The 18,516-nt window shown below is 46.3% G+C and overlaps 4 protein-coding genes across 4 annotated transcripts; 1 reads left to right on the top strand and 3 right to left on the bottom strand.

The window, feature by feature from the left end:
• Window positions 1-6,252: 6,252 nt before the first annotated feature.
• Window positions 6,253-9,279, bottom strand: LOC120964168 (uncharacterized). The gene is made up of 5 exons (XM_040388588.3): window positions 7,648-9,279; window positions 7,342-7,464; window positions 7,073-7,180; window positions 6,871-6,912; window positions 6,253-6,740 (listed from the first exon to the last, which is right to left on the bottom strand). Exons 1-4 carry the CDS (start codon window positions 7,708-7,710, stop codon window positions 6,889-6,891), a joined length of 318 nt encoding a protein of 105 aa, XP_040244522.1. The 5' UTR covers window positions 7,711-9,279; the 3' UTR covers window positions 6,253-6,740; window positions 6,871-6,888.
• LOC109765198 (protein FAR1-RELATED SEQUENCE 5-like) lies at window positions 7,892-9,927 on the bottom strand. The gene is made up of 3 exons (XM_020323980.3): window positions 9,602-9,927; window positions 8,558-9,223; window positions 7,892-8,465 (listed from the first exon to the last, which is right to left on the bottom strand). Exons 1-3 carry the CDS (start codon window positions 9,925-9,927, stop codon window positions 7,892-7,894), a joined length of 1,566 nt encoding a protein of 521 aa, XP_020179569.3.
• Window positions 9,928-13,396: 3,469 nt separating this feature from the next.
• On the bottom strand, window positions 13,397-15,460 carry LOC141023137 (uncharacterized). Its single transcript, XM_073499464.1, has 5 exons — window positions 15,290-15,460; window positions 15,087-15,160; window positions 15,028-15,039; window positions 13,548-14,941; window positions 13,397-13,473 (listed from the first exon to the last, which is right to left on the bottom strand). The coding sequence occupies exons 1-5, from the start codon at window positions 15,458-15,460 to the stop codon at window positions 13,397-13,399; spliced, it is 1,728 nt and encodes a 575-aa protein (XP_073355565.1).
• Window positions 15,461-16,428: 968 nt separating this feature from the next.
• Window positions 16,429-17,109, top strand: LOC141023136 (uncharacterized). Its single transcript, XM_073499463.1, has one exon. It carries the CDS (start codon window positions 16,429-16,431, stop codon window positions 17,107-17,109), a length of 681 nt encoding a protein of 226 aa, XP_073355564.1.
• Window positions 17,110-18,516: the final 1,407 nt, after the last annotated feature.

Below are 18,516 nucleotides of genomic sequence, written 5' to 3'. Positions count from 1 at the left end.
AAGTCCTCACTCGTTACTTGCCCTTTGCGCCACTTGAATTGTTCTTGTTAAAGTTGGGCCTTGAGTTCTTCTTGCTCCAAAATTGCCTTGAAGCAAGAGCCATGTGTTCATGATAGGCATACTTCGTATCTTCGAGGTTGCTCTCCTCTTCTTCCTCTTCATCCTCTTCCCCCATACTAACCTTGGCCTTTAGTGCAAGGTTGGGATTCTTTACTCTTTGAGAGCAAAGTACCGCATTGTCGGCGGTCTTGTCCAAGATGCTCATAGCAACAAACTCATCCAACACTTCACTTGAGGACAAAGTGTGGAAGTCCGGTCTTTGACGAATGACGGAGGACATGGCTTTGTGGTAGGGCATCATTGCCTTGAGGAATTTGCGCTTGATCCAATTGTCATCCGTGTCCTTACTTCCATGATCTCGGAGTGAGACCGCGAGTTTGGTTACCCTCCGATATAGCTCACGAGGTTCTTCATCTTCTTTCATTGCAAACTCATCGGCTTCATCTTGCACCACTTCATAGCTGGAGCGTTGAATTCTTGCACTTCCCCGGTAGAGGGAAACAACTTGGTGCCAAGCATCTTTGTCCATGGAGTAGGGCCGGAGATGAGGAATATCTTCGGGTGGGATTGCTTCTTGGATGATGAAGAGAGCATTCTCATTGAATTGATTATCCACGGCTTCTCTAGGAGTGAAGTTGCTTCGGTCATGCGGATAGAAATCTTCTTCAATGATTCTCCAAAGGTTAGTGTTCACATGATTTAAATGACGCTTAACACGATAGACCCAAGAATCAAGTTCCACATTCTTCTCAATCTTAGGGGCCGGACCAGCATGATTCAAATGAGTGGAAGGAAGCGGTCCACCATAGACAAGTGGAGGTTCCACATGGGCAAAGATGTCGGTGCCCTTTTTACCACTAGAAGAAGGAGCTTTCTCACTAGTAGCTCCCCCCTTGTCGGAGGTAGCATCCGTCGCCTTGTTAGTGGGATCACCCACTTTCAACAGTGCGGTGGAAAGTTTAAGCCCTTCTATGAATTTATTAAACATGCTTTCGACCTCGATCGTCATGGAGGTTTTCAATGTGTCCAACGCCACATTGAATTCCTCACGAGAGACCGTGGTTCCCCCATCTCCCGTAGACGAGACCGGATTCGCACCGGAGTGCTCCTCCACACCCTCTACGACGTCAACCATACTCTTCGGACGGTAGAGTCCTTAATAAAGAGACGAGGCTCTGATACCAACTGAAAGGATCGATATAGTTGACTAGAGGGGGTGAATAGGCAACTAACAGTTTTAGCTTTTCTTCACCAATTTAAACTTTGCATCAAAGTAGGTTGTCTAGATATGCAACTAGGTGAGCAACCTATATGATGCAACAACAACAAGCACACAAACAAGCAAGGGATTAACACAAGTAAGCTTGCAAAAGTAAAGGGACGAGATAACCAAGAGTGGAGCCGGTGAAGACGAGGATGTGTTACCGAAGTTCCTTCCTTTTGACGGGAAGTACGTCTCCGTTGGAGCGGTGTGGAGGCACAATGCTCCCCAAGAAGCCACTAGGGCCACCGTATTCTCCTCACGCCCTCACACAATGCGAGATGCCGTGATTCCACTATTGGTGCCCTTGAAGGCGGCGATCGGACCTTTACAAACAAGGTTGGGGCAATCTCCACAACTTAATTGGAGGCTCCCAACTACACCACGAAGCTTCACCACAATGGACTATGGCTCCGCGGTGACCTCAGCCGTCTAGGATGCTCAAACACCCAAGAGTAACAAGATCCGCTAGGGATTAGTGGGGGGAATCAAATTTCTCTTGGTGGAAGTGTAGATCGAGGCCTTCTCAACCAATCCCGAGCAAATCAACAAGTTTGATTGGCTAGGGAGAGAGATCGGGCGAAAATGGAGCTTGGAGCAACAATGGAGCTTTTGGGGGAAGAGTTAGGTCAACTTTGGAGAAGAAGACCCCTTTTTATAGAGGGGGAACAATCCAACCGTTACCCCCCTAAACAGCCCCGCAGAGGGCGGTACTACCGCAGGTGTGGGCGATACTACCGTTGTGGCCAGCGGTACTACCGCTCCACCTCGCGGTGCTGTTGTGCAGCCTGGGAGGGCTGGCGAGAGAGCGGGAGTTGGACCCAAGGCGGTACTACCGTGGTGGTAGGGCGGTACTACCGCTCATGAGCGGCACTACCGCTCTACTGCCGCTGCCTAGTGTCGCATAATCCGACACGAGGAGCGACCCCCTCGAGTCGACGCGGTAGGAGCCTGGTACCGCAGCGGTACTACGGCTGAGGACCCACCGGCGGTACTACCGCTGCCGAGTGGTACTGCGCCTGTGACTCCTAAGCGTTACTACCGCTGGGACCAAACGATGCACAAAGGAAGGGGAATGAGCTCTCCATTGAAGCGGAAAGGCTCAGAGGGTGTGAAATGGATGTGTACGTGTTGATTCCACCCTAGCCTTACCAAAGCGGACCCCTCTTGATAGTACGGTGACTCCTACGGAACTAGTTCACCAAAATAGAAACTAAAGAGCTACACCGTCTTGAATACCACTCCGAGGGGAAAGGAATCGTCTCGTGTCAAAGGATGAATCTCTGAAATGCTCAAAGCACACGACTAGTCCGCAAACATGTTGTCATCAATCACCAAAACTACATCTAGAGAGATATGCCTTAATAGAGGAGGAGGAGGAGGAGGATAAAGAAGAAGAAGACAAAGGAGAGGAGGAGGTCAAGGAAGAAGATAGTGAGGCAGAGGAGGAGGAGGAAGAAGAAGGTGAGGCCAAAGAGGGGGACGGGGACAAGGGTGCAGCAGTTGATGGCAGTGAGAGGGGAGAAGACAAAGGCGCAGCAGTTGATGGCAGTGAGAGGGAAGACGACGATGAAGAAGACGAGGATGGTTATGGTGATGATAAAGGGGGATCCAATGGAGGCAGCGACAACAGCGATGATGATGATGATGACAACGCCCCTGGTTTTGGTGGTATAGGCGGCAACACATCCAGGAGGACTAGCACTTCTGCCACCCCTGCCAGCAGCAGCAATTCATTGAGTAGCAGGAGCACACTACAGATGTTGGTTGACAAAACTTCCTGGAAAGACAAGGATTTGCCGAAGTCAAAGAAAAATGACGAAGCAGAGTCTCGGGGCAGCATTGATATGTTCAAGCTCTGCAACTTGAAGCCAGCTTTGCCAACCACCTTTCCCGTGCCAGATTTTAGCGACCAAGATGTGTGTGAGAAGATCAACTTTGCCATTGACAAGAGCCTGTTCTTATCAAGTGATGCTGAAAAGAATCAAATTGACATGGAGGAAGCAGGAAAGGGTCTTGACTGGGTTCATTCAAAGGAAAAATACAAGGAATATTTGAAGCAGCTTCCAGACCTAAGCTCCGGCAAGAGCGAGGCAACATCCATGGCAAACCCTCATGTGGTCCAGAAGCGTAAAGCAGTTTCAATGAAGAAGAATCAGCAGTTGCCTCAAACCAAGGAGAAGATGGTGAGTGCAGATGCTGAAGTAAATATGGTCAAGGAAGCTGTGCTTCAAACTGATATGCCAACTGTAGTGAGCAGAGAGCCAACCACCATCACAGGAGTTCAACAGATCAAGGGGAAGACTCCCCTTTCAATAGTCCCACCAAAACTACCTAAGCAGCAAAAGATTGTCAAGTTTTCCAGGGGCACAAAGGGGGAACAGGCCACAAAAGGTTTGGGGTTCAGAGACGAGAGAGAACTGTGTGCCGCAGCCATTGATGCAGGGGTGCCAAGTTCTGCTAGGTTGCTGCCAACTCAGACTGGAAAGATGCCAACTACAGATACCAGTGTGCCAACTGATGTGTCAGTTAGCAGCGTGGTCATAGTCAAAACCACCAAAGCTGCCCAGGAAGGCACCACTGCAACTGCAAGCCCCAAGGTGCCTACTTATAGAGATGCTTCAATGCCAAACACAAAAGGAGTTGATCCTACTACCAAAGTGCCGTCCCCAAGAGCTAGCACACAGTAGACAAGCAAGCCTGTATCACCAAGAGCTGACTTTCAGCAACCATTAACACAAGAGGAGGTGTTCAACATTATAAGTAGGTGCAAGCCTCCAAGGCCGCCAACTACAACACTATTGCGAACCAAGTCAGTGAACGATGCACCCGTGTTTGTGCCGCAAGGAGATGCCCTGGTCCTTGAACCCATACGAAGATCAAAGTCTAATCATGGTGACGGGTTCTGCGATGCACCATCTTTTGACCTCGACATAGATGGTGATGCTCCAGCAGCAGAAATAGCGGAAGGCGGTGTGTTTTGTACTGATGAGTGTGAGTTGGACCCAGCAGCTATGAATGAAGGATGTGCTGCTGCTGATGCTGGCAAGGCAATAGCTCAAGAGCTAGATGTTGGATCACCAGAGAATTGCCACACCCCAATATGCGCAGAACCAGAAGTTGGCATGAGCAGTTCTTCGGGACCACCTCTTGCACGAAGACAGAGGGGGGTAATAAGGCCCGCAGCATCTCAAAGGTCTCCATTCATTGATTACAACAACAAGAAGACTTTCAGCTCCAATGAGGCAGTGAACAAGCTTTACGCTGCCCTCTTGTATTGGGTCAGGCATCACGAAGGAGCAAATGATGAAGCTACCAGGTAAACTAACTCCCCACAGCCTACATACATATCTTTTTCAGTTGCACAGGACCAGCCACTTAGTTGCACAGAAAGCATAGCATGTTGCACAGAACAGGGCTTTTAGTTGCACACTGTTCTGTTTTCAATTTCATGCACATTTTTTTTGCTGATGTGACCCTTCGAGCTAACTTGTCTTTTTATTGCTTTCAAAAAAAATTCAGCCCTGAGATAATCAGGTTTGGTGCTTTCTACATTTCTTTAAAGGAGTTAGTTGATTCAATGAAGTCGGTGCAATGGCTGTCAAAAATTGTTATTGAGACTGGAATCTTACACATCATGGATAACTTACCAGAAGGGTCAAAGAAGGTTGTTATGCCACTGAGGTTTTCTGTAAGTTTTTCCAAAACCTTCTTTACCCTCATCTTTGTTCTGTAGCACTTTTTTGTTGACCAATTGAGGGAGGCCTTTCATCTACTAAGGTGTTTGAGGCATGCTTTATCATCTCTGCTGATGAATTTACAGCAAGGGATCCACAACGTGAATGACATAAACAAGAAGTTTGATTACAAGAACCGTCTCGACAAGAAAGACTTGGTGAGTGCTGCGCCCACATGATCCATCTCTTTTAGTTGGCACCCACAGCATGTTCAGTTGCACATGACACATCTGTTAGTTGGCACACACTTGTTGCAACCTGTTTTTAACTTGACCAAGTATTTTACTGTTTTTCCTAGCTACAGCCTGTATCTGTGTCTGAAATCGTTCACGCTTGCAGGTCATGCTGCCAGTGCTCGAGTGCGCTAATGTAACCGATAAGGAGGGAGGGAGGCATTATTGGGTTTTCAATGTCAACTTGAGGGAAGGACGCTTCGAAGTTCTTGATTCAAACAGGAAGTTGGAGAACATTGAGCTGATGAACACTGCCTCTACCATCGCGGGGGCAGTACGCCAGCTATGGAGGAAGCATTACCCAAAGTTCAGCATCGAGCACTTCCTGATTATTGACATTGACGTACCAAAGCAGCTCGGCAAGTAAGACATTAAGAATGGCATTCTTCTAAATTTCTCACCATCAATTTGTAGTTTTTACAATTTTTCTACTTGTGCAATCTTTAGTTTTTCAAGACACAGAACTAGTCTGCAATCTGTTTATCATTTTTATGAGTTTCTAATGGATTATCTAGCCAGTTGTAGAGTGGCACATAAGTAGTTGCACACTGGCACATAAGCAGTTGCACAGTGGCACATAAGCAGTTACACAGTAGAACATAAGCAGTTGCACATTAGAACATAAGCAGTTGCACAGAGTGCATTATCTTTATTGGTTTTAATTTTATGTGACAAATTTTCTTTTTTGCCCATCGCAGTAATGAGTGTGGGCTGTTCGCACTGCTTAACGCCACCGAGTGGAACGGTAGCCAACTGCCCAACTACGAACCAAAGGAAGTACTCAACATCAGGAAGAAGCTGGCATATGATTGGGTCACCAGCGTGCACAACAATGCCCCATGGAGGAAGTTGCTGAGATACGACAAGGACTAGGTCAGTAATCTTTTTCTTTCTCTGCTCCATGGAGGAAGTTGCTGGTTTGCACAATTTTTAAGCAGATTTTGTAGTTGCACACTAGTAGTAATTCCGTTTGCAACTCAATATCATCACTTTTGTTGATACATTAGGAGCACTGGACATACAATTGTTCAACAACTAAATATTTAACCAGTTGCCAACAAAGGCACAAATAGCAACTTTTTTTACACAGTGCATGAACTAATTCAAGGAGCATAAATTAGATAAAGAGGAATCATAGATGATGAATGTGTCCGCTTGGTCCCAACATTGCTAAAAAAACATCATTCTTTTCCTTTTTTGTCCCAAAGTTACAAACGATGAAACAGAATCACAGTAGCCTAAGTGGACACACACCAGCAATGTGCTCTGTAGATTGGCACTGGGTGCATTTGTTTTTCTTCTTTGGGTGTAGCTCCAGCGCCGATTTGTACCGTCGACTCTTTGCCCTACCCTTTGTAGTAGACCTTGGAGGATCCCTGGGCACAAAATCATCAGAAGCTTGTGCAGGGGATGCAGCCTCCAACGGGGCAGTAGGACCATCACGATCACCTGTGTAATAATCATATAAAAAGTTTAGTATTTTTTTGTTGTGCAACCAGCACTGATGTTCTCTGCAACCACACAGCCCATGCTGTGCTACTAACTGGTTGCTGTGTGCAAGTTAAGTTGAAAAAAACACCTGTAGTAGCACGGCCCGTCATGGTACTTGGATTGTAATCGCCTATGGGTAGAACAGGAAAAACAAGTTAGATTTTTAGCTTGATCCTCAAACTAACACAGCGCACGCAACTAGGCAGCATGTTCTGTGCAACTGGGCACTATGATATGTGCAACTAAAGTCACACACCCTAGTTTTGTTTGGAGTCAGAGAAGGTATTTACCTGGGTGATGAGCCCCCTGAGTCCTGCCTGTAGGTCCATTGGGAGTAGCACGCAGGGCACTGCTAGTTGGGCCAGGCGGGGGAGGAGGTCTTTGAGGGTTGGCATCACCTATAGCCAGAACATGACAAACAAGTTAGTTGTGTTATCTTTGATGCTCGAACTAACACAGCGTGCGCAACTAGGTAGCCTGTTATGTGCAACTGAGCACCATGATGTGTGCAACTGGAGTTACAGACCTAGTTTGATGGGGAGTTGGGGCAGGTAATTACCTGGACGATGAGCCCCCTGAGTGCTTCCTGTAGGGCCATTGGGAGGAGCACGCGGGGGAGGAGGTGGCGGAGGATGCCGTGTACAGCCAGGAGGTGGAGGAGGTCCTTGAGGGTTGACATCACCTATATCCAAAACAGGAAAAACAAGTTAGTTGTGTTATCTTCATGCTTGAACTAACACAGCGTGCGCAACTAGGCAGCCTGTTCTGTGCAACTGGGCCACCATGATGTGTGCAACTGGGCACAATGATGTGTGCAACTGAAGTTACACACCTAGTTAGATCAGGAGTTGGGGCAGGTAATTACCTGGATGATGAGCCCCCTGATTGCTGCCTGGAGGTGGAGGAGGTCCTCGAGGGTTGCCATCATCTGATGGCCCCGTGGCAGCAGTCAACTTTTTCTTTTTCTTGGACTTGTTCAGGTGGCCGATCTCAGTACGTGCTGCGCGCATATGCTTGTATACAATAGCTTGTGCTGGATCAGAACCACTCGCAAACTTTGCTAGTTTCTGAAAATCGTATATCATGTTCCTCTCCCTTATCTGCTTCTTTTATTGAGGAGGCATTTCATCCGGTTGCTCATAACCAGTCCCTGGCGCACTAGGTACAGCAGTAGGTGTCCACCGTCTTAGCAGGTACCTTTCTGGCATGACATCAACTCCAATATGGGTGAACACCTTAAGGATGTGGCAACAGAGGATGCCGTCCTTGTCCATTTTACAGCACTCACACAAATAGGAACCCTCCTCCACCCTTGCCTGCACCAAGTAGTTTCGAGAACCATATTTGGCAACAAATTCCTGGTTCGGTCTGAGCTCAAATATATCAGCACCAACTTGGAATGCATTATAACGTCCAATCAGCTCAAACTCTTCTCTGAACTTGCGGTAAAGGTCCCTAGTATAGGTTTTGTAAGCTTGCTTCTCTATTGGGAAGTTGGACCATAGCTCAATCCCAAGGTGTTCTGTCCTGTAATCATTGCAGCCTTCCTTGGCAAGGATGTGGTTCTGGATTTTTTCATATTGCTTGACGAAGTTCAGCATTGAGTTGTGTGGGTTCACATATCTTTTTAGGACGGTGTTGAACCCCTCACTACGCTGTGTAGACTGTAGGAAGGGGAAGAACCTGTGTTTGAAGTAGCACGGCACCCAAGTTGACCTGTATTCGTACAACTTCTCAGAGTGTTGTGTGTCATAGCCTCGTACTTCATCATTAACCCAGCCCAATTCTGCTCAAACTCGTCTATAGTGAAGCTGAAGTCAACACACTTGTTGAAATCATCAGAGAGTCCTGGATTGCGGCACAACGGCCAACCAACTTTTTCCTGAGCCTTTTTCATGATGTGCCATCGACAACAGCGGTGCACGGTGGTTGGAAAGATGTTCTGTCTTGACTGCCTCATTGCTCCATCCTGGTCGATGATGAAGTTGTCAAGAGGTTTGCCATCCATAGCCTCTAGGAATGCTCCAAAGACCCAATCAAAGCTCGATGCCAACTCCTGCCTCACAAACGCGCAACCCAGCATGAAAGATTGGCCATGTCGGTTTATTCCTATGAAGGGCGCGAACGACGTATTGTACATGTTGGTCATGTAGGTGGTGTCAAACGATATGCAATCATGGTACGCCTCCGCATAAGCTTTTCGAGCTAAGCCATCCACCCAAAATATGTTGACAGCTCTGTCCTCTTCATCATATTTCACCTTATAGAAGAAGTCTGGATCGGTTTTTTGTATATCCTTGAAGTGCGCAATTGTCTCAATCAGATCACCCTCCTTTGTGTCATCTCTACGGAAACTTGTACACAGATTTGTTATTGCCTTTGGTCCGAACGGCACCATCATCTCAGATCGTAGAACTCTGCCATTATATGCATCATACGTCCTGCATAATACAAAAACAAACAGTATATCCATTTTTTAGTTGCACGAATGCGCACATCCAGTTGCACAGTAATAGGACATGTGTTGGCACAGAAGATAATCGCAGGAAATGGACACCTAGCTGCACCTTTTTAAAAACACTTTGCACTTTTTGCATACAGGACATTGTGTAGTTGCACAGTAAAGACAATCTAGTTGCACAACAAGCACCAAAAGTGATATACAAACAGCATGGGAAGTTGGACACCAGTTGCACAGTTAAGTCATTTCAGTTGCACAGTAGTACCATAACAGTTGCACACTGGACTGCCTAGAGGGAAACTTAATTCTTTAAGGGATATAGAAAAACACCACACCTGTAGTCAAGTTGCAGTTATACAAGATGCGCAGAAACTCCTTTTCATCAGGTGAGATGCCTTGGTGGGATCTCAAGTATTTGGACAATGAAGGTTTCTTCACGAGCGGATGATTGTGGTCACGAACAAAGTGCGTCACCTCCCATCGCCCATCTATCAGCTTCACCAACATTTTCGCCTTGCATTGAGTCTGCTTTATTGTCTCGCGTTTGCGCTTCTTCTTCTTCTTACTAGTACCAGCCTCCTCTTCAGCAAATATTGGAGGTTCTTTCTTCCATCTCCTCATCACTGTCAACAGATTTTGGATCTGGAATAGGGTCCAGGACAGGAGGAGCCTCAGCTCCTCCATCATCAGCTTTGGGCTCTTTGAACTTGTTGCAGCAAAACTGTTGTTTTATCAATTCATTGGTGCGGGGTGTCCGTCTAGAGGTGTTCATCTTGATAGAGAACCCATCTGTAGTGCATAGCTTTTGTAGTGATCCTTAGCAATTTGAAGGCTGTCAAACCTCATGCCAACATAGGGTTCCATAGGTTGAGAACCAGCCTCATTCTCTCCTTCTTCTCCTTGCACAGCTCCGTCAACAGCCCCAGCTCCTAGCTCAGTCCTGGTTGGACCAGGAACATTTGCATCGGTTCCCGTGTCATCAAGAGTATGACTCTCTAACTGCAAAGACACCACTACAGGGGCACCACGGTCTGATGACTGGCCTACCACATTGTCATGGCCCATAGGGTTACCATCATGACTTGTCTGCGTGTAGTAATCAGATCAACCATTTTCTGTCCAATTTCCTTGTTGTATGCTGGGTTGCTGCTGATCCATATCATGAGGAAGCTCATTGAGATCAGGAGGCAACTCATTGAGATCAAGCATTTTTTTCCTTTTTTTGGATGCTGCACATATAAAAAAGAAGAAATTGATGTCATTAGTTGGTAACCACAGAAAAGAGTGTTTCAAACAACCTAAAAACTTAGTAAATAGGCAGTTGCACACCATTTTGTGGCAATCTTAGTTCCTAAAGCAACATGACTGTAGCATAATCTTTATTATAACAGTTATGAATTTTTTGTTTGCACATAGTTGTTATGTTAGTTGCACAGTTTGCAGTAAATAGTTGGCAAGAGCATGACTTCTTTTTACTAGAGAGTTTTCTGACTTTTTCCCTTTGTTTTGTTGCAATGATCTGTAGGTTTTCTGTTTGGCAAGGAGCTGTTTCAAATTTTTCTGCACATAATTTGATGTTACATTTGAGACGGAAAATCCAGGTGAAAGAAGAAAGAAGAATTGGAGGACAGATTATAGTTATATGTTTTCATCGCCGTTTATGTTTTTAGTTCTGGTATATTGAACATATTTTTACACTATAGCTTTGCAATAGGTGTGGGACCAGAATATATGTGTGGGACAAGATTATATGCGTGAATATGTTAATATGGTTTGTGGCTTCATTAGCCATGGACAAAAGTTCTTGTGTTTTTGCTGCCGCACTACAGATTTCTGGTTTTCGCTAGAATAGATGTCTCAATTGCCACGATGCATTTTTCCAGTTGGCCAGCATACATATTCAGTTGGACATTCAATGTTTTTAGTTGGCTAGAATAGATGTCTCAGTTGGCCAGGTTGCATTTATTTCAGTTTTGGCCAACATGCATGTTCAGTTGGACAGTTAATGTATTCAGTTGGCTAGAATAGATGTCTCAGTTGGCCAGGATACATTTTCTCAGTTTTGGCCAACATGCATGTCTAGCTGGCCAGAAAACATGTTTTTATTGCACATATACTACAGGTTTTCTAAAGTGTTCACTCACCAATATCCAGTACACGTGGGGTACAATGCATGTTTTAGTTTTGGCTAGCATGCATGCCGAGTTGCCAGAATATAGGTTCAGTTGGCTGGGATGCATGTTCAGTTGCACATTTATGAATTTTTCGTTGCACATATCTATTGGACAGTCAATTTGTTCATTTGCAAACAATAACTACAAGTTGGTAGAACGCATGTTTAGTTTTTGGCTACAATGCTTTGTTGAGTTGGCCTTAATCATGTTTTAATTGGCCAGTGAATTTGTTTTAGTTGGTTTGTTTAACACATCCAGGCGGTAGAAACTTGTTTGGCATGCACCAAGTAGTTTTTGGCTTGTTTAACACATCTAGCAGTAACATCAAGTAGGGTGGTGTGATGTGCCAGATTCACCTCTTTTTTGAAGCAGCTTCTCCATGGATTTGTGCTAGATCCATGAAGAAGGGGGTTTACATATGCCTACATATATGCAGTAGAAGAAAGGGGGAAGTGAAGAGGGGCAGAGGGGGCTTGCCTACTTGATGTTACTGCCTGGTATGGCTCTGACCACCCTACCCGTAGATCTTCTTTTTTGAAGCAGCTCCTTCTTCTACTTTGGGGCTCCCATGGCGGCTGTGTAGGATGAGGAAGAAGGGCTGGGGGCGATTCTATTGGATCTCCTTTCTGGCGTGCAGAAGAAGAAGAAGGCAGCGTGGGAGGGGCTGGGGCGAGCGGGCGTGGGGGCGAGCTGGGGACAGCTGGCCACGTGGGGGGTGTGGGCGATTCTGTTGGTGGCCGGTTGATCGGTCGGTTTGGTGGCCCCTTCCTTTTCTGTTTCGCGGGGGACAGGGGGTTACCTTTTTCAGCCGGCCGCTCGGTTGCACTAGTGGGCAGTCGGCCGCCCACTAGACGCGTCCAAAAAAGATAGTAGTATGTCTTAATCTCACGCATGTTACTTTCTCGTCTCGCACTCTTGGACTATACTCCAGAAAAGAGGATTGCAAAAGATGCCGCGTGTGTTGTCTACAAGGCTTGCTCAAGTGATAGGTGAAGTCTTCAGGAAAGGTCATGGCTGATTGGCTGGGGCAACGGTTACCAATGAAGCAATTTTGAGTAAAGTGTTTGCGCTCAGCAGCGTGTGGTTATGCTTATTGTAGGTTTGTAGTTGCTGGGTGTAAGAGGGTATGTATCTAGCAAAGTGCATTTGGTGGCCGAGCTTCACGGAGTTCCTTTAATTTTTTTGTGGAAAATACATTTCCTACATTTAAAAAAATTCTGAGAAAACGTACATACTTAAGCATGTATGTGTTGTATGTACAGACGAAATTTCATGAACATATATGTTTACAATTTTTAGAAAACGTATATATTTATATGTGATGTGCATAAAAAAGACAAATACATAGATTAAAATGGGCTTTTTCTTTCTGGTATTTGGGCCAGATTTTTATCTCTTTTGGGTAGCATTCAAATAATTGTATAATGGGTCTGTTTACGGCACATCTAGATACGCCCCACTTACTGCAAATCTAAGGAGTGTTTGACAAAAAACTACCACAATCGGGGCTTCGGTCCCACAGAACTACCATTTTTTAAAAGTGGCTGATAACTACCAAAAAATTGGAAGCGCGTGACTAAAAACTACCAAGTTGACGATTTGACCGTTTTAGAGCATTTAAACCCGTTTCTGACACCAGTGGCCCACATGTCAGGTGGACGACAACGGTAACGGCTAACGGCGCTCCGTCCCAGCCGTTAGAGCCGCTCGCTCGTCGGTTGCACCTGGTCGACCGGGCCGACCGGGACGCATCGGACCAGATATAAGCTGGCCGACCGGGCTCGTCCCCACCTGCTCCCTCACTCTCCCCCGAACATACTTGCTAACCTTTTGCCTGTCAGATATTATTATGTATGTTCCAAATTTGTTACCACTACCAATGCAGCATCTCAGCTGAGTTAAAAACCAAGTCCAACTTTCTCCATCTTCCTTGTCAACCACACCAAAAGCTATGGATAACTTGATGAAACACCCAGTGGTTAACTTTCTCCATCCCTTCCTGTGGCAGCAAGAATTTGCTGTCCAGTGGTTAACTTGATGAAACACCCATCAAGCCCTGGATGCAGTAAAACATTAGCTACAGGCCAAATATGACCCAAAATTCAGAACGGTAAACTCAACAACAATTACCTATAAATGGTCTGCAACCATTCAGAAACCCTTCCTTTGATGCTGCCAGACAATAGAACATGTACTTGAATCTAGGAGTGGGTGCAGGATTTTCTGGGTCAACAAATGTTGTTACAATACATCTGCTCCCAGGGTTTGTGTCAAGAAAAGCTTGAAGATAATCCCTCAGTCTCAAGTATTGTTGCTTGTGGTCACCTTGCACGACATCAACAGCCTTCCTCCTTGCCCTATATGCCACACTTCTTGAAACATCAACTGAAAACTTAGTCTTAGTCTTTTTTATTAATGCATCCACAGGAGCTCTAATGTCATCTCTCAATGCTGGTTGTACTGATTTGGACAACCACTTTGTAGTAACCTTTGTGTTCTCTGCACATGCTCCACAAGTGTGCAGCATATCACACTTCTTGATGCAGAAAGTTTGCTCACGAGCTATCTTAGAGGCACAGATATAAAAATCACATCCATGTGCTCTCTCTGAGCACCAAACAATAATCCTATCAGGGGCATTTCTCTGATACTGGAAATTCCTCAAAGTCCTGATGTGAAAATCCCTAAGTGCATCTCTGAACACATAAACATTGGTGAAGCACAGTCCCTTACAAAACTGTTCTTGTGGATCTGGAAGCTTTTCATTGAACCATACCCTTTCCTTCATCTTCTTCAACCTTCTCTTCCTACCACTTGGTAGTTTGAAAGCTCCTTCAATCTCATCTTCTTCATCACTAATTCCAGGATCACCAGGAAAACAAAATTCATCTGCTTTAGGAAACCAGTCTGGTTTTTCCTTCTTCTCAACCTCATGGTGTGATCTACTTGTTGGACCAGGATTTCTCACTGCCTTCAGCTTCTGGACCATTGATCTATTTTGTTTTGCAGCTTCTTCTTCAGAGGAGGAGCCTGTATGTAATTCCACATTGTTGCCATCTTCATCAGAAAGAAATTCAGACACATCAGTGTCACCTTCAAAATGGTTAAGGTCAGCTTCTCTCTGAAGATTGTTGTTCTTAAGCTCCTCCTTTCTTTCTTTGGTTGCATCCACCAGCTTCGTGCAACTTTGTTGTGTGCTAATGCCATGTTCAGCAAAATAACTATCTCTATTTTCATCTGCATTAGAAGGCTCATCTGCTCTGGCAACTCGTATGTTCACAATCTTTTCCTTATCTAATTGGATCAACATCTGCTGCACATCATCTTCACAACCAACATGCTCTAGACCTTCTATTCCTTTCTTCTCATCAACAACATAGTACATATAATCATCAGCTCCACGGCCCTCAGACGCAATAAGAGAAACCAGAGTAATATATGATATGTCTGACTGGTAAATTCTTCTAACCACAGATTCTCTAGCTAGGAAATGAAACCAAATTTCCCACTTTGGGTCATCAATACTGCAACATAGATTAAGATAGTTATAATTAAACGGCCTGGACAATATTAAGATTTCTGACAGTTAACTATTTTTCAGTTCTCTGACAGCTTGGATTCACTGAAAACACAACGCAATGTTAAGGTTGCTAACAGATTTCAATTTACCATTGTGCACAAACAGGGTTGTAATCTGAATCTAAGTGTGCAACTAGCCTATATCTCATACTTCTAAAATTAACCTAAAATTACATAAACATTATGAGAAATCAGATGCCACACCTCGCTCCGCCAGCAGGACGAGGAAGCTTGTGCCGGCCTCGACCTACGCTTCTTCTCGTCGACGGTACTACAACCGGAGGCGGCCTCACCGACATCTGGGACGTCTGAGATTGCGGTTGGGAAGGCTGTGGAACCACGAAGCTTGTGCTGCCTAGCCAGTTATCAACCTCCGAGAAGCCGGCAACATCGCCTCCCACCACGTCGGGGGGGGGGATGCCTCCAAGCGATCTGGCATCGGAGTTTGCATCCACCGCCGCCATGAATGCCGCCGGCTAGGGTTAGGAGAAGAGCTCGGGGGAGAGCGAGGGAGCTTGGGGACGAGCGGCCCGGTCGGCCAGCTTAGTCCTAGTCCGACCAGGTGCGACCGCGACAGCCGACTCTAACGGCTGGGACGGAGCACCGTTAGCCGTTACCGCTGTCGTCCACCTGACATGTGGGCCACTGCTGTCAGAAATGGGTTTAAACGCTCTAAAACGGTCAAATCGTCAACTTGGTAGTTTTTAGTCACGCGCTTCCAATTTTTTGGTAGTTATCAGCCACTTTTAAAAAAGTGGTAGTTCTGTGGGACGGAAGCCCCAATTGTGATAGTTTTTTGTCAAACACTCCAGATCTAAGTGACTCAATCAAGTATAAAAAATAAAATACCCACATGAGTCTCCATGTAAGATCAATTGCACAAGACTTAGATGTGCAATACTTATGGCACATCTAGATGTGCTTTAGCAAAACTATTGTATTGTTTGGTGAATTTTTTTCTATTCCTAGAGAACAATTATATGTATTTGCTGGCCATGTCGCTGCCCCCCCCCCCATTCTCAAGAAAGCCAACCGGATCATCCGCGATTTTCTATGGCATGGACGCAAGGACGCCCGCTCTGGCTCCTGTCTTGTTAGCTGGGCACGAGTTTGCCGTCCGATCGAGCTTCGTGGGCTCGGAATCCATGATCTGCACCGCACTGGCATTTCTCTTCGGGTGCGCTGGCTTTGGCTGCATGCCTCTGACAGCTCTCGGCCTTGGTCACATCTTCAGCCGCCTTCGAACCCCGAGGCCCTGTGGTTCTTTCGCGCCTCGACGACTTGGTCTCTCGGCAATGGTTCTACTTGCCGCTTCTGGACTGACAAGTGGCTTCAGGGTTACTCTATCGCTGAGCTTTCCCCAAGCCTTACAGCCCTTGTCCCGAGCCGGCGCCGTCGCTCGCGCACTGTCGCCTCGGGCTTGCACAATCGCATGTGGATCAGCGACATCCACGGCCACCTCAGTCCGGCTGCTGCTCTTGAGTATTTTGACCTCTGGTGCCATCTGCAGGTCATCGTCCTTTCCCAGGAGCCCGACACCATCTCTTGGCGGTGGACGGAGAACGGAACCTACTCCGCCTCCTCTTGCTACAACGCCTTATTCACCGGCTCTACGTCTTCCAAGCATTGGCGTCTCATCTGGAAATCTGGGGCCCCCCTCTCCGTCAAGTTCTTCCTCTACCTCGCCTCTGTCAACCGGTGTTGGACGACTGACCGGCTTGAGAGACGCGGTCTACCCCACGAGCCTGCCTGCGTCCTATGCTCCCAGCACGACGAGGCCCTTCACCACCTCTTGATTGGGTGTGTCTTCTCCTGCATCATCTGGCACGGCATCCTTTCCTGGTGTTGCCCCGAGATCCCCGTGCCGGATGGTACCCTCGACTTCCTGCGCTGGCTCAGTTCCGCTCTCGACACAATTGCCATGGAGAAACGACGTGGGCTATCTACTATTGCCGCGCTCACAGCCTGGTCCCTCTGGCGCCATCGCAATGCGGTCATCTTCGACAAGATTGCGCCCTCCTCCGCCTCCCTCCTGATGGTGATCAAGGACGACGCCCGCTCTTGGGCGTATGCAGGAGCCAAAGGACTTAGCAACATTATCCTTGTAGTGTAGCCTATGTTGCCTGGGCTGAGCAACCCATCTCATGCTCTCTTTGTATCGTGTGCACGCCTCGTAATGTACGTGACCACGATGCCACTCTGTATGTTCTACCCCTTCTATCAATGCAATGATACGCTGACAATAGCGTATTCGTGAAAAACTATGTATTTGTAAAAAAATAAGTTTTTTGAAACTTTCAAATATATGTAGATTTTTTTCAAAAGAAGCCTCGTTGGCTCCCATCCTAACAAATGTTGCACTCTGTGTATCTTCCCTAGTGTGTTTAGTTTTTTTTAGGGGAGTTCAGTTTTTAGTTTAGCACCTTGTTGTAGGCTGACAAACTGTATAGCTAGCCAAACGGGGCGGGCCAACCAGGCCAACCCGCAAGCACGCCGGCACGGCCCGCCATGAGCCAGGCACGGCACGGGCTAAAAGGGTCGTGCCCGGCATGCGGCACGCCTTGGGCCGTGCCTGGGCCTAGAGGCAGGGCACGCGGCCGGCACGACCCGGCCCGTTTATTTTCTATATATATTTTTTTCAGAATTTTTTTTATATATACCAAAAAATATGTCCCAATAAGCCTAAAAATCAGCCCAATAGGATGAAAATTTGCAGCCCAGCGTGCTAAACGGGCCAACGTGCCGGCCCGTTTACTAACCAGGCTGTGCCTGGGCCTAGAAGCGCAGCACATGGGCCGGCATGGGACGGCCCATTTACTAAATGTGCCCCCATGGGCCGGGTCAGGCCATGCCGGGCCGGCCCATGTGGCCAGCTATGATGGGGTGTATGGAGCTAAGGTGTCTTACTTGTAAAATACGCCAAAAAAATTCTTGCTTGTAAAAGACTCTATTTTCTTAAATGAAAATGGGGCTTTGAGCTCCTTTGATGGGGAAAAAGTTTCTATTGCGCAGACATTATATGTGAGCTTGAGCTCACAGGAGCTCGTATGAACAGTACAATCCGAAAAATTGTAAAAAAATTCCCTGATTATCTTGGCAGGAAATATTGATGTTTTTTTACATGCGTACAAATTTTCAGGATGGAATCACATTTGTGGAGGTGTGGGAAAAAAACAAAATTGATGCTCCAAAAAGAGTGTTTTGGAGGTGTTTTGGAGCATCAAATTTATTTACTTTGTCCATACCTTCACAAATGTGATTTCATTGCGAAAATTTGCATGGGTGTAGAAAAATCATCAATGTTTCTTGCCAAGAAAATTCAGAAATTTTCGATTTTTTTACTATTTTTTTGAAATTTACTATTCATCCAAGCTCACAATAGCACTTTGGTATTGCGTTTGCTTTCCACTGCTGCATGTACGACGCGGCAACCGTGGTAGAGTAGGTATACCCCATTCTTTCATGACATTACCGTCATAGAGAAAAATATTCCGTCTTGTAAGCATATGGTTTGTAACTC

The sequence above is a fragment of the Aegilops tauschii genome, chromosome 5 (genome assembly GCF_002575655.3).
Source record: "Aegilops tauschii subsp. strangulata cultivar AL8/78 chromosome 5, Aet v6.0, whole genome shotgun sequence".
Taxonomy (NCBI): domain Eukaryota; kingdom Viridiplantae; phylum Streptophyta; class Magnoliopsida; order Poales; family Poaceae; genus Aegilops; species Aegilops tauschii.
This window is presented reverse-complemented; position numbering and strand designations above follow the sequence as displayed.

What these genes read in the sequence shown, in the direction of transcription:
- LOC120964168 (XM_040388588.3), bottom strand. Translation starts at nt 7,710, where the DNA reads ATGATGGCAACCCTCGAGGACCTCCTCCACCTCCAGGCAGCAATCAGG. An exon ending in TCAGGGGGCTCATCATCCAG is followed by an intron (nt 7,465 to 7,647) that starts GTAATTACCTGC and finishes TTTTGGATATAG; the next exon opens with GTGATGTCAACCCTCAAGGA. An exon ending in TCAGGGGGCTCATCACCCAG is followed by an intron (nt 6,913 to 7,072) that starts GTAAATACCTTC and finishes TTCTACCCATAG; the next exon opens with GCGATTACAATCCAAGTACC.
- LOC141023137 (XM_073499464.1), bottom strand. Translation starts at nt 15,460, where the DNA reads ATGGCGGCGGTGGATGCAAACTCCGATGCCAGATCGCTTGGAGGCATC. An exon ending in CTCAGACGTCCCAGATGTCG is followed by an intron (nt 15,161 to 15,289) that starts GTGAGGCCGCCT and finishes ATGTAATTTTAG; the next exon opens with GTTAATTTTAGAAGTATGAG. An exon ending in TGGTTGCAGACCATTTATAG is followed by an intron (nt 13,474 to 13,547) that starts GTAATTGTTGTT and finishes TACTGCATCCAG; the next exon opens with GGCTTGATGGGTGTTTCATC.
- LOC109765198 (XM_020323980.3), bottom strand. Translation starts at nt 9,927, where the DNA reads ATGGAGGAGCTGAGGCTCCTCCTGTCCTGGACCCTATTCCAGATCCAA. An exon ending in AAGGAGTTTCTGCGCATCTT is followed by an intron (nt 9,224 to 9,601) that starts GTATAACTGCAA and finishes TGTATTATGCAG; the next exon opens with GACGTATGATGCATATAATG. An exon ending in TTTGAGCAGAATTGGGCTGG is followed by an intron (nt 8,466 to 8,557) that starts GTTAATGATGAA and finishes CTTCAAACACAG; the next exon opens with GTTCTTCCCCTTCCTACAGT.
- LOC141023136 (XM_073499463.1), top strand. Translation starts at nt 16,429, where the DNA reads ATGTGGATCAGCGACATCCACGGCCACCTCAGTCCGGCTGCTGCTCTT.